Raw genomic sequence first — 15709 nt, 5'->3', positions numbered from 1 at the left:
TCGATGGCTTTGCTTGGATTACCAGTGTAATAAAGATGGCAAAACTGTGTAGTGTTTTATTTCATTATAATACTTTATTCTGCATGTATTTTATTAACCCTTTACCAACTACAGGATTAGTAATGGATAGGTATCTTATAGACACCTCTCCGTTACTAATCCTGTTTAATGTCGCCTTACAAAGGTGACATTAACCCCTTATTACCCTATATTCCACCTCTACAGGGCAGTAGGTAGAGAGAGGCTAAGTGCCAGAATTGGCGCATCTTACAGATGCCATTTCTGAGGCGGCTGAGTGCTGGTGGTGGGCAATATCCATGGTCCCTTCCTAGGCTATGAATATAAGCCCGCAGCTATAGGGGGACCCCCAAGTCATTTTTTGGGGGGTCCCCCATTTTATTAGCCAGTAAAGGCTAAATATACAGCTGCGGGCTGATATTCATAGCCTGGGAAGATCCATGGGTATTAGCCCCTTCCCAGGCTATAAACATCGGCCATTAATTGCTGGCGCACAGATTGGAAGGAAGCCCACGCCATTTTTTTTTATTTAACAGATATTGCGTTTAAGGCCAGGGTCACACTTGCGAGAAACTTGCACGAGTCTCTCGCATCAATACCCGGCATTGCCACTGGCACTCGGGACCGGAGCGTTCAGCTACATAGAAATACATGCAGCCGCACACTCTGATCCCGAGTGCCAGGTATTGAGGTGCGAATATCATGCAAGTTTCTTGCAAGTGTGACCCCGGCCTAACCCAGATTTCATGTATGTGTCTTTATTTAAGGCCGGGATCACACATGTGAGAAACTCAGAGGAGCCTCGCATCTTAATACTGACTGTTGTGAATTCTGTTGTCGAACTCCCTCCTGTGGTCGTGAATGGTACTTCGGCGAGTTCTGTCTATGGGCTCCCTCTGGTGGCTATGAGTGAAGCTGCTGCTTCTGAGGTTCCTTACACAGGTGACGTGGTTTATCCTTTGGTTGGCTTCTCTATTTAACTCCACTCAGATCGTTACTCCATGCCAGCTGTCAATGTTTTAGCATTGGTTCAGTTCGCTCCTGGATCTGCCTGGTGACCTGTCTTCTCCTGCAGAAGCTAAGTTCCTTATTGTTATTTTTGCTCATTGTTTCTTTGTCCAGCTGGTTATCCTGATTTTGTCTTGCTAGCTGGAAGCTCTGGGATGCAGAGTGGCACCCCGCACCGTGAGTCGGTGCGGAGGACCCTTTTGCACACTCTGCGTGGTCTTTTGTAGGTTTTTGTGCTGACCGCAAAGATTCCTTTCCTATCCTCTGTCTATTTAGTGAGTCTGGCCTCCCTTTGCTGAAACCTATTTCATTTCTGTGTTTGTGACTTTCATCTTTACTCTCAGTCATTATATGTGGGGGGCTGCCTATTCCTTTGGGGAATTTCTCTGAGGCAAGGTAGGCTTTATTTTCTATCTCTAGGGCTAGCTAGCTCTGAGGCTGTGACGAGGCGCCTAGGGAGTGTCAGGAGCGCTCCACGGCTATTTTTAGTGTGTGCGATAGGATTAGGGCTTGCGGTCAGCAGAGCTCCCACATCCCAGAGCTCGTCCTGTATGAGTTTAACTATCAGGTCGGGTGCTCCTAACCACCAGGTCATAACACCCGACACTGCCGCTGTCACTTGGGGAGCAGAGCGTGCGGCTGCATAGAAATACATTTAGCCGCACGCTCTATAGATCTATCTATAGATAGATAATAGATATAGCTAGATCTATTACATCTATCTATAGATCTATCATCTAGCTGTGTGTAAACATTATTCTTCAATGGAGTATGTAAAAGAAGAGGTTGGACAAGGCAATTACATCACAATTCTTTTTTTTTTTGTATAACTTTATTTAGCTTACAAAAACACACAAATCCGCATGAAAAACGCAGTGTTTACTAACCGTGGGAACATATCTCAATATATCTGCAAATAGGAAATCACACTTTCTTCCTTCCCAGAAGCCAACTTTCAATTAGCTTTATTTAAAGTGACAAAAAAAACGCATGCAATGAAAAAAAACGCAGGTGACCTGCCAGTGACCTCAGGTGCAGATTTTACCTGCGTCAAATCCTGAACAAATACTGAGCCATTCCTGACCATGGAAACATACCCTAAGGGCGGGAGAGTTAGTTCCAGCATGTATGGTCCTGAGTTCACAGCCTAGGTACAGGCCCGCTACATCGGCGCTGTAGGAAGGGACCATGGCACTTGTGCCCAATCTACCTGTATTGTATCTACTTAGTGGGGGCCATGCTGGGCTCTAATGTGTTGTCCCACTGAAATGAATGTTAGCAAAGTCTCAAATGGGAGAATATGAAAGTCACCGATACAAACGTAATTATGATTATGAAGTGTGATTTTTTTTTTTTTTTTATTGAAACTTTTTCAAATGTTACAGGAAAAGAACAAATAATTAGGCATTTTAGATTTTTCACTATCATTTATAGGTTAACAACCAATCTTATATATACTATAGTAATAGTGAAACATTTTCAAGTAGATAAAGAGTAACATTTTACAAACACCTCAGACAAAAGGAAAGGGATGAAGTGTGATGTTGATGTCACTTGCTGTGACTGCTGAGATACAGTAAAGGTACCATCACACTCAGTGACGCAGCGATATAGACAACGAGCCGGTCGCTGGAGCGTCGCTGTTTAGGTCGCTGTAGAGACGTCAGACACCGGCAACTCCAGAACGATGCAGGAGCGATCCAGTGACGTAACGGCGACTCACTTATCGTTCTCGCTGGTTGTTAGCTCCATGTAAAACGTTGCTGGCGTCGTTGCTTTTGCTGTCGAACATGACGAATCACGCCGACCTGATGACCAAATAAAGTTCTGGACTTCTAGCTCCGACCAGTCATGTACCGTATGACGAGTCTCTGGCTGCATCATGTGTCACTGCTACATGGCCAAGTAAAGGGGTTCACATTGTTACCCCGGGGGGCTTCGCAGCCCTAACCTGTCTCTGTGGAAACTGCCAGGTTTGGAGTTTTTCCCATGGTCCCCAGCCATGGTACATGAAGGTGTACCTTATTAGTAATGTACCTTCATGAAACCTGTACTGTGCACACACGTGTCACCCTCAGCAAACAGCTGCCTTGACGAGAGGGAAGGTTTTGGCTGTAGAAGAAACGCCACGTGTGAACGCACCATTCCTGCTGCCAGCCACACGACTTTCTCAGCCTGCGCCATAGTAATAATGGATCTTCCTCTTCCCTCCGAGGTAGCTACGCTAGCTGGTGGTGCTGAGGGACGAGGCTGCAGTGTGCTTGCGCATGCGCGTCACCGTCATACTGGCTTTCCGGCGCCCTCGTCACGTCACTAGCCGTAATTCGAGTCGCAGTTGCTGCCATGGTGATGGGTCGTAGGGTGAGTACTAGTTTTACGACACTTCCGGCCGCTTGGAACGAGTGGCGGTGCTGTGTAGTGAGAGGAGTCGTGTCCGGTGCAGACCGCAGTCCTCGCCATGGAGGTCCCGCTGCCCCCTGAAGGTGAGAGGCAGGATTTCGTTCTCCTCTGGGGTTGAGGTGTTTCCCGCCATGTTGGGGAGGCGTGAGTGGAGTTAACCCCGTAGGTCCCAGTGACTGGCAGCTGTGTGCATCTGTGGCTTATTCTAGGGACTGTGTGTAATGGGGAGACCCCTCTTCCCCTGTACTGTGGTGGTCTCGCACACAGAGCAGTGCTGAGAGGGGTTTTCTCACCCCATTCCTGCTACTGCCAGTTTTTCATTGTCTTGCTCTTTTTTTTTTTTTTTTTCTTCTTTGAAGACATAAGTGTATTTTCCGCGATGACTTGGCCCTATGCTTGTTTTCTGCAGGGCGAGTCGCGGTCTTGAAAGTCACCGTTTATTTTTTTTCTGGTGAAAATGTAGGTGATTAGAATTGTATAGAGTGCTGTTCACAGGTTTTCGGTAGCTGTTGGGAAAATGTTGCATAGTTAAGGCCTCTTTCACACATCAGTTTTTTAGAATCAGTCACAATCCGTCAAAGTGTTGAAAAGGCGGATCCTGTGCAGATTGTAAAAAACGAATGAACTGGAGCCGTTTTTTTTACGGATCCGTCGAAGTGGCTGCTGCCGGAATTTAAAAGAACAAAATTCGAGATCGAGAGAAAGATTTTTTTTTTTTTTTTTCCCTGAATAGAAAATTAGAAGTTCTTCCAGGCATGCTCAGTTTCAAAAAACGGAATCCGTCTCTGGCTTCTGTCTTTTGATGGACAGCGACGGATCCTGCGTCCATAGGCTTCCATTATAGCCAATGACGGACAGCACAGGATCTGTCATTGTCTTGATTTTTCGACGTGCAGAAAAAACGTTACTATGTCAGTTGTCTCCGGGCGACGGACACAGAATTTACAATGGATCCGTCAAACGATGGATGAAACGGAAGGCCATCCGTCGCTAATACAAGTCTATGTGGAAAAAAACGGATCTAGCAGCACCATTTGCTGGATCCGTTAATAGAAGTGTTAAGTTTATTTTACCAAGTAGCAAAATGCAAAGTAAATGAACAAAAAACAAATCCAAATGGCATCATGTTTGGTTTGCCTTCACACCAACACCAATTTTTCTAGGTACTCTTCCACACAGTTATTGAAAGCACTCAGCAGGGAGGTTGTGCCAAATTCTGGAGGAACTACAAATAAATTGCTTCTGTTACAGCCAAATATTAATACATTTTGAATCCTCAGTCCAAACTACCTGCTGACATTTTTTGCCATCCCAGTTCCTATGTTCCAAGCATAGTTGTGTCAGCTTGTTTCAATATTGAAGGTATGGATTTTTGGCCTCAATTCTTCCATGAAAACATAGTAACATAGTAACATAGTAACATAGTTAGTAAGGCCGAAAAAAGACATTTGTCCATCCAGTTCAGCCTATATTCCATCATAATAAATCCCCAGATCTACGTCCTTCTACAGAACCTAATTGTATGATACAATATTGTTCTGCTCCAGGAAGACATCCAGGCCTCTCTTGAACCCCTCGACTGAGTTCGCCATCACCACCTCCTCAGGCAAGCAATTCCAGATTCTCACTGCCCTAACAGTAAAGAATCCTCTTCTATGTTGGTGGAAAAACCTTCTCTCCTCCAGACGCAAAGAATGCCCCCTTGTGCCCGTCACCTTCCTTGGTATAAACAGATCCTCAGCGAGATATTTGTATTGTCCCCTTATATACTTATACATGGTTATTAGATCGCCCCTCAGTCGTCTTTTTTCTAGACTAAATAATCCTAATTTCGCTAATCTATCTGGGTATTGTAGTTCTCCCATCCCCTTTATTAATTTTGTTGCCCTCCTTTGTACTCTCTCTAGTTCCATTATATCCTTCCTGAGCACCGGTGCCCAAAACTGGACACAGTACTCCATGTGCGGTCTAACTAGGGATTTGTACAGAGGCAGTATAATGCTCTCATCATGTGTATCCAGACCTCTTTTAATGCACCCCATGATCCTGTTTGCCTTGGCAGCTGCTGCCTGGCACTGGCTGCTCCAGGTAAGTTTATCATTAACTAGGATCCCCAAGTCCTTCTCCCTGTCAGATTTACCCAGTGGTTTCCCATTCAGTGTGTAATGGTGACATTGATTCCTTCTTCCCATGTGTATAACCTTACATTTATCATTGTTAAACCTCATCTGCCACCTTTCAGCCCAAGTTTCCAACTTATCCAGATCCATCTGTAGCAGAATACTATCTTCTCTTGTATTAACTGCTTTACATAGTTTTGTGTCATCTGCAAATATCGATATTTTACTGTGTAAACCTTCTACCAGATCATTAATGAATATGTTGAAGAGAACAGGTCCCAATACTGACCCCTGCGGTACCCCACTGGTCACAGCGACCCAGTTAGAGACTATACCATTTATAACCACCCTCTGGTGGTTATAAACGTCTGGTGAGACTTCTTTGAATAGTAGATGGGTGTATCTGGGTCCCATTGGCTGCTGCCAGTTCTGAGTTCATGTTACTGCTAGACAGTAACATTAACTCAGAAGAGAAGTAATCATGATGTGTCTTGAAAATTTCAAGAAGGAAAACCGTCTCCATATATTCATAGAGTTTCACATGTATGCTGGACCAAATGAGACCACCTGCACACAAAAGGAAAGAAGCCACTCAGACGAATGCACACCTCAAAACAAATAAATGACAATATGCAAAATATAACAACAGGAATTTTATTAACAAACAGCAACTTCAAAAAAACCATAAAACATACTTAAAAACAATAGTATATAAGAAACTTGGTCCACATACACATATTAAATGTAAAATACCAATATATAGGGCGATACGCGTTGGGCTGCGTGTCTCTTGGTCCACATTCACCTGCACCTAGGGGATGGTGAAGTCTTCTCCTCCTCTCACTCCGACCATGTGGGTAATGGTATTATCCTTGCTGCCCTACCAGGGGCTTGTATTTTAGTCGGGCTTTATACCCCGCTGTGTGTTATCTTCTGGCTTTTGGTTTAGAGTGCTTCCCTTCTTATTATATCTGGGTGGCTTGACTCTGTGTTTGCTCCATTAGGGGGTGCTCCCTTTGCTTTAGGGCTTGTTTCCTGATTCTCTAGGATTACATACATCGTAGTGGTTACACTTGGCCCCCTTTTTTGTGCATATGTGCCCATGAGCCAGACGGTGGGGTGTCCCGCTATATATCAGGGTGTGCAGGTTTATACTATATATTGGTATTTTACATTTAATATGTGTATGTGGACCAAGTTTCTTATATACCATGAACAAATGGTTGCTAGGAAGTGTTTTTTTTTCGCCCTCCCCCCCTCGTGATCAGTCCTCCCAGGACTTTAGGGGAAAAGGTAAAACTGGTCGATGGAGCTACCCGAAGGGGGGTAGAGACAGGAATATCCTTGTGCCTCAACGGCAACAGACCCCGGATAAACAGTGACTCTCCAGTGGGGGGCTGACTCTCACAGTTTCTCGCCCAATGGCAGTCCATATCCACGAACCAGTGGATCCTCCACACCATATAATTAGGACTGAAATTGGAATTCGGGAGCCCTAACCCCCCCCTCAAATGCCTAAGAATTACCCTGGAACAATCCCCAGACCTCCAGAACTCCCTTCTTCAAATTCAGGATCTCTTGTGAGACAGTGTTTTCTCATGCACTTCAGCAGGACTTAGGCAGAGGTCATTACTCTCGTCTATTCCTCATAAGGAAATCCTCCGGGAGATGCAGAGTGATCATAAATTTAAAACTCTTGAACCAGGTCATCAAATACCAAAGGTTCAAGATGGAGTCAATCAAGACGGCAATCCCACTTATTGGGCAAAACTGGGTAATGGCGACGATAGACCTGAGGGATGCCTATTATCATGTTCCGATCCATCCGGATCACAGGAGGTTCCTCAGGTTCGCGGTCTCCCACAACCGCAGGATCACTCACTTCCAGTTCAATGTGCTTCCCTTCGGAGTATCCTCAGCCCCGAGGGTATTCTCGAAAATCATGAGAGAAGTGGTCATCTTCATCCGTCTTCAAGGAATTTGCCTTGTCCCATACTTAGACGACCTTCTCATCATTGCTCCTTCAACATCTCAGTTGAACCAAGATGTGTCAAAGACTCTAGGTATTCTCGAGTCCCTAAGGCTGGATCCCGAATCTCCAGAAGTAGGACCTACAACCTTCCACAAGGAAAAAATTCCTGGGGATTCTCTTAGACTCGGAGGTAAGAATGTCCTTCCTTCCCGAAGATCGTCAGTGCGACCTTTGTCAGAGACTCTCCAGATTCAAACAGCAAAGGTCCCCAACCCTGAAAGAGTCCATGTCCATTATAGGGTCCCTAACTTCGTGTATTCAGGCAATATCCTGGGCCCAGGCACATACACGAATCCTCCAGACTCACGTACTCCTATATTCACGGAGGTATCGGAACACTGTCCATGTCCAGAAGAATTCCACTCCCCGGACACGTGAAGTCAGCCCTCTCGTGGTTGCTAAAGGGCCGGAACCTTCGGCAGGGGGTAAGCTGGGACCAGCTTCCCCTGAAAGTGCTTCACACAGATGTCAGCCGAAGAGGTTGGGGCACCGTGGTTGAACAAACATATTTTCAGGGACTATGGCCCTCAGACATAGGATCCAGATCTTCCAACCTGAGGGAATTAAAGGCAGAGGAAGCACTGGTAGCTGCTTCATCTCTAGTCCAAGGCCATCATATCCGTGTTTACTCCAACAATGTAACGACGATGGCTTATCTTCGGCATCAAGGGGGCACGAAGTATGCCAGTCTGAAGCTAGTGGCAGCACGGATATTTCTCTGGGCAGAGAAACACCTGCTTTCAATCTCCGCAATACATCTGAAGGGCTCAGACAACACCCATGTGGATTTCCTCAGCAGGAAGGACGTCCATCCCGGGGAATGGTGCCTGAACCAGGAGGTTTTCCTATCCTTAACCTCGAGATGGGGGATCCCGGAGGTTGACTTATTTGCAAATGCCCAAAACGCAAAATCAAAAACATATTTCTCCCTCAGCCCCCTGCATGGGCTCTGGGGATAGATGCTTTCATTCATCCATGGACCTTCAACCTGGCTTACGCCTTTCCACCAATTCCGATGCTGTCAAAGGCGCTGCAGAAGATCCGGTCAGACAAAGTCACGACAATCCCGATTCCCCCAATGTGGCCAGGTCGGAGCTGGTACAGCGCCTTGTGGGGAATGGCCGAAGAAGGTCCCATACTTCTTCCTCAAAGAACCAACCTCCTTGTTCAAGGTCCCCTACTTTACCCAGGACTCAAAAAGTTGATCAGTAAAAAGAGATATGAATGGCACTGAGAAAAACCGCTCCTAGTACTCACTGATAAAGGATGAATGAGCTCTGAATCACGGACACATTCCAGAAACCTTCACCTTGCTGGAGGTGCTTGCTATGAAGAAGGTGCATACAGGGTCCAATAAAACAAGAAAAAAGCAGCAACACTCCACTTCTTGGTGAAAAAAACAACCTTAGTCCTTTATTGCATAATAAAGATCATGGACAAGGTATTACGGGTAAAACAAGTGCAGGTTATGCAGGCAAATGAAGCAGGACGACGGCCGTTTCACGCAATATGCGCTTCTACGGGTCTGGACCCGTAGAAGCGCATATTGCGTGAAACGGCCGTCGTCCTGCTTCATTTGCCTGCATAACCTGCACTTGTTTTACCCGTAATACCTTGTCCATGATCTTTATTATGCAATAAAGGACTAAGGTTGTTTTTTCACCAAGAAGTGGAGTGTTGCTGCTTTTTTCTTGTTTTATTGGACTCAAAAAGTTGAACCTGGCTGCTTTGCTACTGAGACCGACATCTTAAAGGCCAGGGGCCTCTCAGACAGGGTTATACAAACTCAAAAAGAGTAGGAAACCTGTGACCAATGCCATCTATGGCAAAGTATGGAAGAAGTTCTCTTCCTGGTGTCTTCCCAGTGTCCCTGATCCCTTCCACCCCAACATTGCTCAAATCCTAGACTTTCTCCAGAAGGGTTTAGATCTTGGGCTCACCCCCAGTACGCTAAAGGTTCAGGTATTGGCCCTTAGTTCTTTTTTTTTGACCAGGATCTGGCTGGCCACTGCTGGATCAAAAGATTCATGACTTCAGCAAGCAGATTACATCCTAGTCTCCCTAGTCGGGTTCCCCCCCCCTGGGATCTAAATTTAGTACTCAATAGTCTAACTCAGCCACCCTCTGAGCCCTTGTCTTCTTTACCCCTTAAAATCCTAATGCTTAAAACGGTGTTCCTGGGGGCAATTACCACAGCTAGGCGCATAGAATTGCAGGCCCTGTCTGTTCAAGAGCCTTTCCTATCCATAAACTCTCATAGTATAGTCCTGCGTCTAGATCCCGCCTTTATGCCCAAAGTCGTTTCGGATTTTCATAGGGGTCAGGATGTTATTTTGTCCAAATCCTTCCAACACGAAGGAGGAAAACTTCCACAACCTGGATGTCTGCAGGGTAGTTTTCCACTACCCGGAGCAGTCCAAGGCTTGGAGTGTCGACCAGAATCTTTTTATCCAGTTCTCAGGACAGAATAAAGGAAGGAAAGCAGCTAAGAGCACAATTGCAAACTGGATTAAGCAAGCCATCTGCCTTGCATATTCGGCAAAAGATCTCCGCCGACCTCGCTGAAAGCCCATTCTACCCGGTCGGCCATCACATCATGGGCAGCAAGAGGGAACACCTCATCTGAGCAGATAAGCTGAGCCGCCACCTGGTCTTCTGTACATACTTTCATCAGACACTACAGTCTAAATTTTGACAGGGATCTGACATTTGGGAGACGTGTTCTACAGGCCGTAGTACCTCCCTAAAGAAATTAACGTTGGTATAACTCAAGGTGACTGTCATGGAAGGTGACCAGAGAAAATAGAATTAGACTTACCGATAATTTGATTTCTAGGAACCTTCCACAACATCACAAATTTTTGCTCCCTATCTGATATTCACTGGATGATTCCTGCACTTTGTTGGTATCTATTCACGCTAGTATGGCCAGAAAAAACACTGGAGATAGCAGGAAGGGGAGGGTTATTTAACCTTTGTGTTTCCTGTCCCCCATTAGGGCGGGGAGACATTCTCCAAGGTGACTGTCGTGGAAGGTTCCTAGAAACCAAATTACCAGTAAGTCTAATTCTATTTTGTTTCCATATCAGAGGTGTTGATAGTTTTTTTTTTTTATTATAACTTGATGCAAGTTGAAGACTGGTTAATTTAAAAAGTACGAAGCATGATTCAGATGTGTATGCTACTACGGTATTTATTATGAAGATGCTGTTTAGTACATGTCTTACAAAATATAAAGTCCGTGAATAGATTGTTTACACTTGTATTCTTTCTTTTTGTAATAGATCAGGAACTGCGTAATGTTATTGACAAGCTTGCACAATTTGTGGCTCGAAATGGGCCTGAATTTGAGAAGATGACCATGGAGAAGCAGAAAGAAAACCCCAAATTTTCATTCCTGTTTGGGGGAGAGTTCTACAGCTACTACAAGTGTAAACTTGCTATGGAACAACAACAGTGTATGTCTAAAACCTGCCAAATAGCCTTCATTATGTAAATGATTAGATTTTGTGTATTGCATTTATGTATCGCCTGTCATGTTCAGTGTTCATTGAATGAACTGTAATATTGATGACCTATCTATAAGATAGGTCATTGATATTATATTGGTAAGGGTGAACACCCACGCTGCAGCATACGGCTATATACAGTATGAGAGCTGGAACAGCACTGCTCTGTACTCTTATGTAGTGGTTATCTGTGGCATTGCGGCTAGTTCCTATTCACTCTCCTAGTAGCTTTGCTTCAATACAGTGTACGGAGTTGAAGTGGCTGCAGATAAGCCTGCTAGCAGATGATTGGGGGGGGGCTTATCAGACCTCCACCAATCTGATATTAATGACCTGTCATAAGCCTAGGTAATAGTGATGAGCCAACGTTCTGGGATAAGGTGTCATCAGAGCATGCTCGGGTGCTAACCGAGTATCTTTGGAGTGCTCGAAAAAATAAGTTTGTGTCCCCGCGGCTGCTGCTCATGCCCCGGAGCCTGGAAGAAATCATCGGCATAAAATATTAAAAGTGCATTTCTCAACATCTAGACCTCAGCTATGAGGCATATAGGTAAGACTAGTCTAACCATTATATTATCTATATGCACATAGTAGTGGCTTAAAAGCATCCATAAGGTGGAGGATTCCCTTTTAAATAAAAAAAAAAAAATCTTTATCCTTTCCTAATCTGTGAATGTTTATGCTCCAACCTCCTATTGCGCTCAATATGTCAGGAGTTGGAACTGGCTTTAGCGTGCCTACTGTAGTTTATGCAAATCGCTTCTCCTGACCCGGTCCATCAGCTACCACAGTAATTCTGGACAGCTGAGAGAACCTCCTCTTACCTGACGGCATCCACAGCTCGTCTTTTGATTAGACAGGCACTACGTCACGCACATGACAGGCCATCTAATAATAATAAAAAAAAAGTGTCATGGCTACAGTCCGGGCACTTCTCATGACACTCATCGGACACAGATTACTGTCATGCCTGATAAGCTGGGACATGCAAATCGATTCACACCAACTCTAGAACCTGCAGCACTTTAGTTTAGGAAATTACTCATGGGCTTCAATGTGATATTCTGATATACTGAACACATTTCAATTCAGATTTTTCTTGTTTTTATTTGATAGTGATTTGCAAGCAAGCACAGGACATGGAACCCAATCCTCCCATCACCACCATTCCCCCACCAGCTCTGCCTCTGCCCCCTACTTTAGCACCACCACCACCACCACAGGGTGCTCCTGCTATAGAGGATCTTATTCAACAAAGCCAGTGGAACTTTCAACAACAAGAACAGCAACTTGTCAATATGAGACAGGTATCAGTCAGTGTTATTTTCGATCAAAGGGGTTTGGATGCTCTGTGTTAATAAAACCTTCATGTACAAAAACTTTTATGCCTAAGGGCTCATGCAGACATCCATGGCTCTTGGTCCGGTCTCAGACCGCAAAGCATGGACTATCCCATTGGTTCCTTGACCGGAACATGATTGCTTCACATATTTTAATGAGGCTGTCACTCTTGGGTTGGGAGACCCATGGCATAGTCTGTATATTGCGGTCTGTGATCGGGCCGAGGTCCATGGATGTCTGAATGAACCCTTGGGCAGAGACGATTTTTGTACATTCATGTTCTGAACAAAGTCACAGCCCCTGTTGCGTGGAGTGGCTGAGGGTCTCCTGATCTGAACTCGGTAACCTCTTATACCGATCAAGCTGCTGAGCTTGGGCCAGGAGACCTTCAACCGCTGCGTGCATCACGGTTTGTGCTTGGACTGTGACAAACTGATTTGAGAATCTATACTTGTATGGATATCCCATCAATCTAAAAAAGGAACCATACAATACTTCATGTTCCTGTTGTGCTGTTGGGGAATTAAACAGCTACAACACTTTTTACCAGGTTCTACTGCATATTACAGCTGATAATAGGGAGTGAGGAAGTTCTCTGTGGAAATGCAATAAAAACTCATGTGTTTCTTATCTGTGGATTTTCCTCATTTCATTCAAGTCTTTATGTAAAATTCACAAATAAAATGCATATTTAGTGCAAGAGAAATTGACAGATTGGATTGTAGGTCATTTTCCGTATGTTTTTTTTTTTTAATGTGAATTCCATACATTTCTACAATTATATTACTCTGCATTTTTTTTGTTCTGTTGAGTGAGAATATGCTGCATCAAAAATGGACCCAATACTCCTCGTGTGATTGTAGACTTATGGCCTGTGCACACGTTGCAGATTTGTCACTTTTTTCAGTGCAGATTTGTCACAAAACATAACGCATTTCCTAGTCCCAGAAAATGAATGAGAATCCTGACGTGTCAAGCACACGTTGCTTATTTGTGACTTGCAGATTTAACTCTGTAACATGTCCATTCTTTCAGTGATTTTGCTGCAGATTTCGCCCATACATGAGTGGGGAAAAATCAGCACCAACGATGCGCTAAGGTATGTGAAAACATTGCAGATCTGCAGCGTTTTTTTTCGGGCAAAAACGCTGCACATCCGCAAGTGATTTACAGTACAATGTAAATCCATGGCAAAAAAAATTGCTGTGCTAATGGTGCGGAAAATCTGCACGGAAAACGCAACAGATTCAAAAAGGGACCATGTCAATTCTTTTTGCAGATCTGCTGCGTTTCAGCACCCATTCCATAATAGAAATCTGCAGGGGTAAAAAAGGAGGAAAATCCGCACAAAAATCTGCAACGTGTGCAGAGCGCACACAAAGGCACAGATTCTGACCTGCGTTTTCTGCCAAGAAATGGAGAATCTGCACAGAAAATTCCACAGTCAAATCCGCAACGTGTGCACATAGCTTTATACACTGCGTCTTTCCTGCCTTGAAATGCAGAAATGTCAGCACTAGTGCACATGCCCTAATAGTTTAGTTCTAAACATGACATTAGAAAATAAGAGACTTGCAAAATAGCTAAATTGTCTGTCTGAGGCTATGTGCACACGTTGCGGATTAGGCTTAGGAATTTCTGCTGCAAATTCTGCCTCTCCTGGCAGAAAACGCACCTGCGGATTTGTAGCGTTTTTTTTGTGCGTTATTGCTGCGGTTTTCTTGCGGATTTGCTGCGCTTTTTACCCCTGCGGTTTTCTATAATGGAATGGGTACAAAAACGCTGCAGATTCACAAAAAAGAAGTGACATGCTACTTCTTTTAAACCGCAGCGTTTCTGCAGTGGATTTTACGCAAAGTGCACAGCATTTTTTTTTCTCATTGATTTACATTGTACTGTAAATCCATTGCGGATCTGCAGCGGTTCTGCACCTCAAAATCCGCAGAGAATCCGCAACGTGTGCACATACCCTAAAGGTGCTATTTACTTGACTTTTTCGGCAATGTTCATAGAGTTAATACGATGAAACAAGAAAAGAAATGTATAAAACATCCATTAGGACATCAGGTCCGCGAGAGGGTGCGGAGGTGGAGTGTGGTCCACACTCCACCTCTGCACCCTCTCGCTGACCTGATGTCCTAATGGATGTTTTATACATTTTTCTCCAATAAAGAGCACGATTTCACAGCTTCATATAATAAGGGTGAGTGCCGCACTGTTTTCTTTTCTTGTTTCATCGTATTTACTCTGGATTGCCTATCAGTGCTGAGCACCATATACCCAGAACATTCGTGCCACCTGCGTATTTTTCGGATGTTCTTTAAGGAGTGTATGTCCATATTGATTTGTGCTTCTCTAGTGCCGTCCATTGCTCATTCTGTGTGTTAAATGTTCATAGAGTTGTTGTGTTGCTGAGAAATCATCTTTTATCACTTTATATATGTGCCCTCTTCCAGACTCCGGTGCGGATGATGCCAGGAGATAACTCTGCCTCCAGAGCTTATCTACATATATAATCGCCAGTTGTGACTTCCGGCAGCTGTCCCCGAATCCCATAAGGCACCGCAGCACTGTCACTTGCGCAGGCGCAGTTCGTGGCCGCATGGCAAGTGACATACACGTCTCCGCTATTCCCGCACATGCTCATTAACAGCCACAACTGCGCGCTCTACCCGTGCATGCGCAGTAAAGATGTGGCTGCCACTACGTCTGCGTGGGGAATAGCGGTGACGTCTATGTATACACAGATGTTAATATCAGTGCACTCCCGATGATGGCATCGGGCCTATTTCTAGTTTTACATAAAAGGGGGAGTTACCAGGGTGAGGTGTAATGGTTATCACTATTACAGTATGATGTTTAGTGGTTACCACTGTTACCAGTGTGATGTGTAATGGCTGCTCTCCTGATAACTGACACATCTGCAGGTTCCTCTCAGCTTCAGCAATATTGGTGCAATACAGCAGAGCTGAGAGAGAAGCAAAAGTGTATTTGTAAAAAGGCAAATGTCATTTCTCCTGTTCTGTGTTGGTTACTTGGCTCACACTGGTAACTCCACCTTCATGTAAAATAAGCTCTGGGGCAGAGTTATCTCCTGTCATCATCCGCTCCGGAGTCTGGAAGAGGCCACTTATATAAAGTGATAAAAGATAATTTCTCAGCAGCAACACCGCTGATATGAGACACACAGGGAGGACATTTTTCAGCAGTCTATAACCTGTATGCCCATATTAATAATTGAGATAGGTCAAATGTGGTGACAAATTGCCTTAAATGAAAAG

The 15709-nt window shown here is 44.6% G+C and overlaps 1 protein-coding gene across 3 annotated transcripts in view; it reads left to right on the top strand.

Moving 5' to 3' along the window:
* Window positions 1–3406: 3406 nt before the first annotated feature.
* Window positions 3407–15709, top strand: part of CHERP (calcium homeostasis endoplasmic reticulum protein) — a 78076-nt gene continuing 65773 nt past the window's right edge. For 2 of the 3 annotated variants that reach the window (XM_069767741.1, XM_069767740.1), the window contains exons 1-3: window positions 3407–3509; window positions 10863–11036; window positions 12204–12394. In XM_069767741.1, coding sequence (XP_069623842.1) covers window positions 3485–3509; window positions 10863–11036; window positions 12204–12394 — 390 coding nt within the window. In that variant the 5' untranslated portion in view covers window positions 3407–3484. Of the gene's footprint in view, window positions 3510–10576; window positions 10636–10862; window positions 11037–12203; window positions 12395–15709 lie in introns of all 3 variants that reach the window. The other variant, XM_069767742.1, reaches the window with a different exon arrangement.

This window comes from Ranitomeya imitator, chromosome 1, assembly GCF_032444005.1.
Source record: "Ranitomeya imitator isolate aRanImi1 chromosome 1, aRanImi1.pri, whole genome shotgun sequence".
Taxonomy (NCBI): Eukaryota; Metazoa; Chordata; class Amphibia; order Anura; family Dendrobatidae; genus Ranitomeya; species Ranitomeya imitator.
This window is presented reverse-complemented; position numbering and strand designations above follow the sequence as displayed.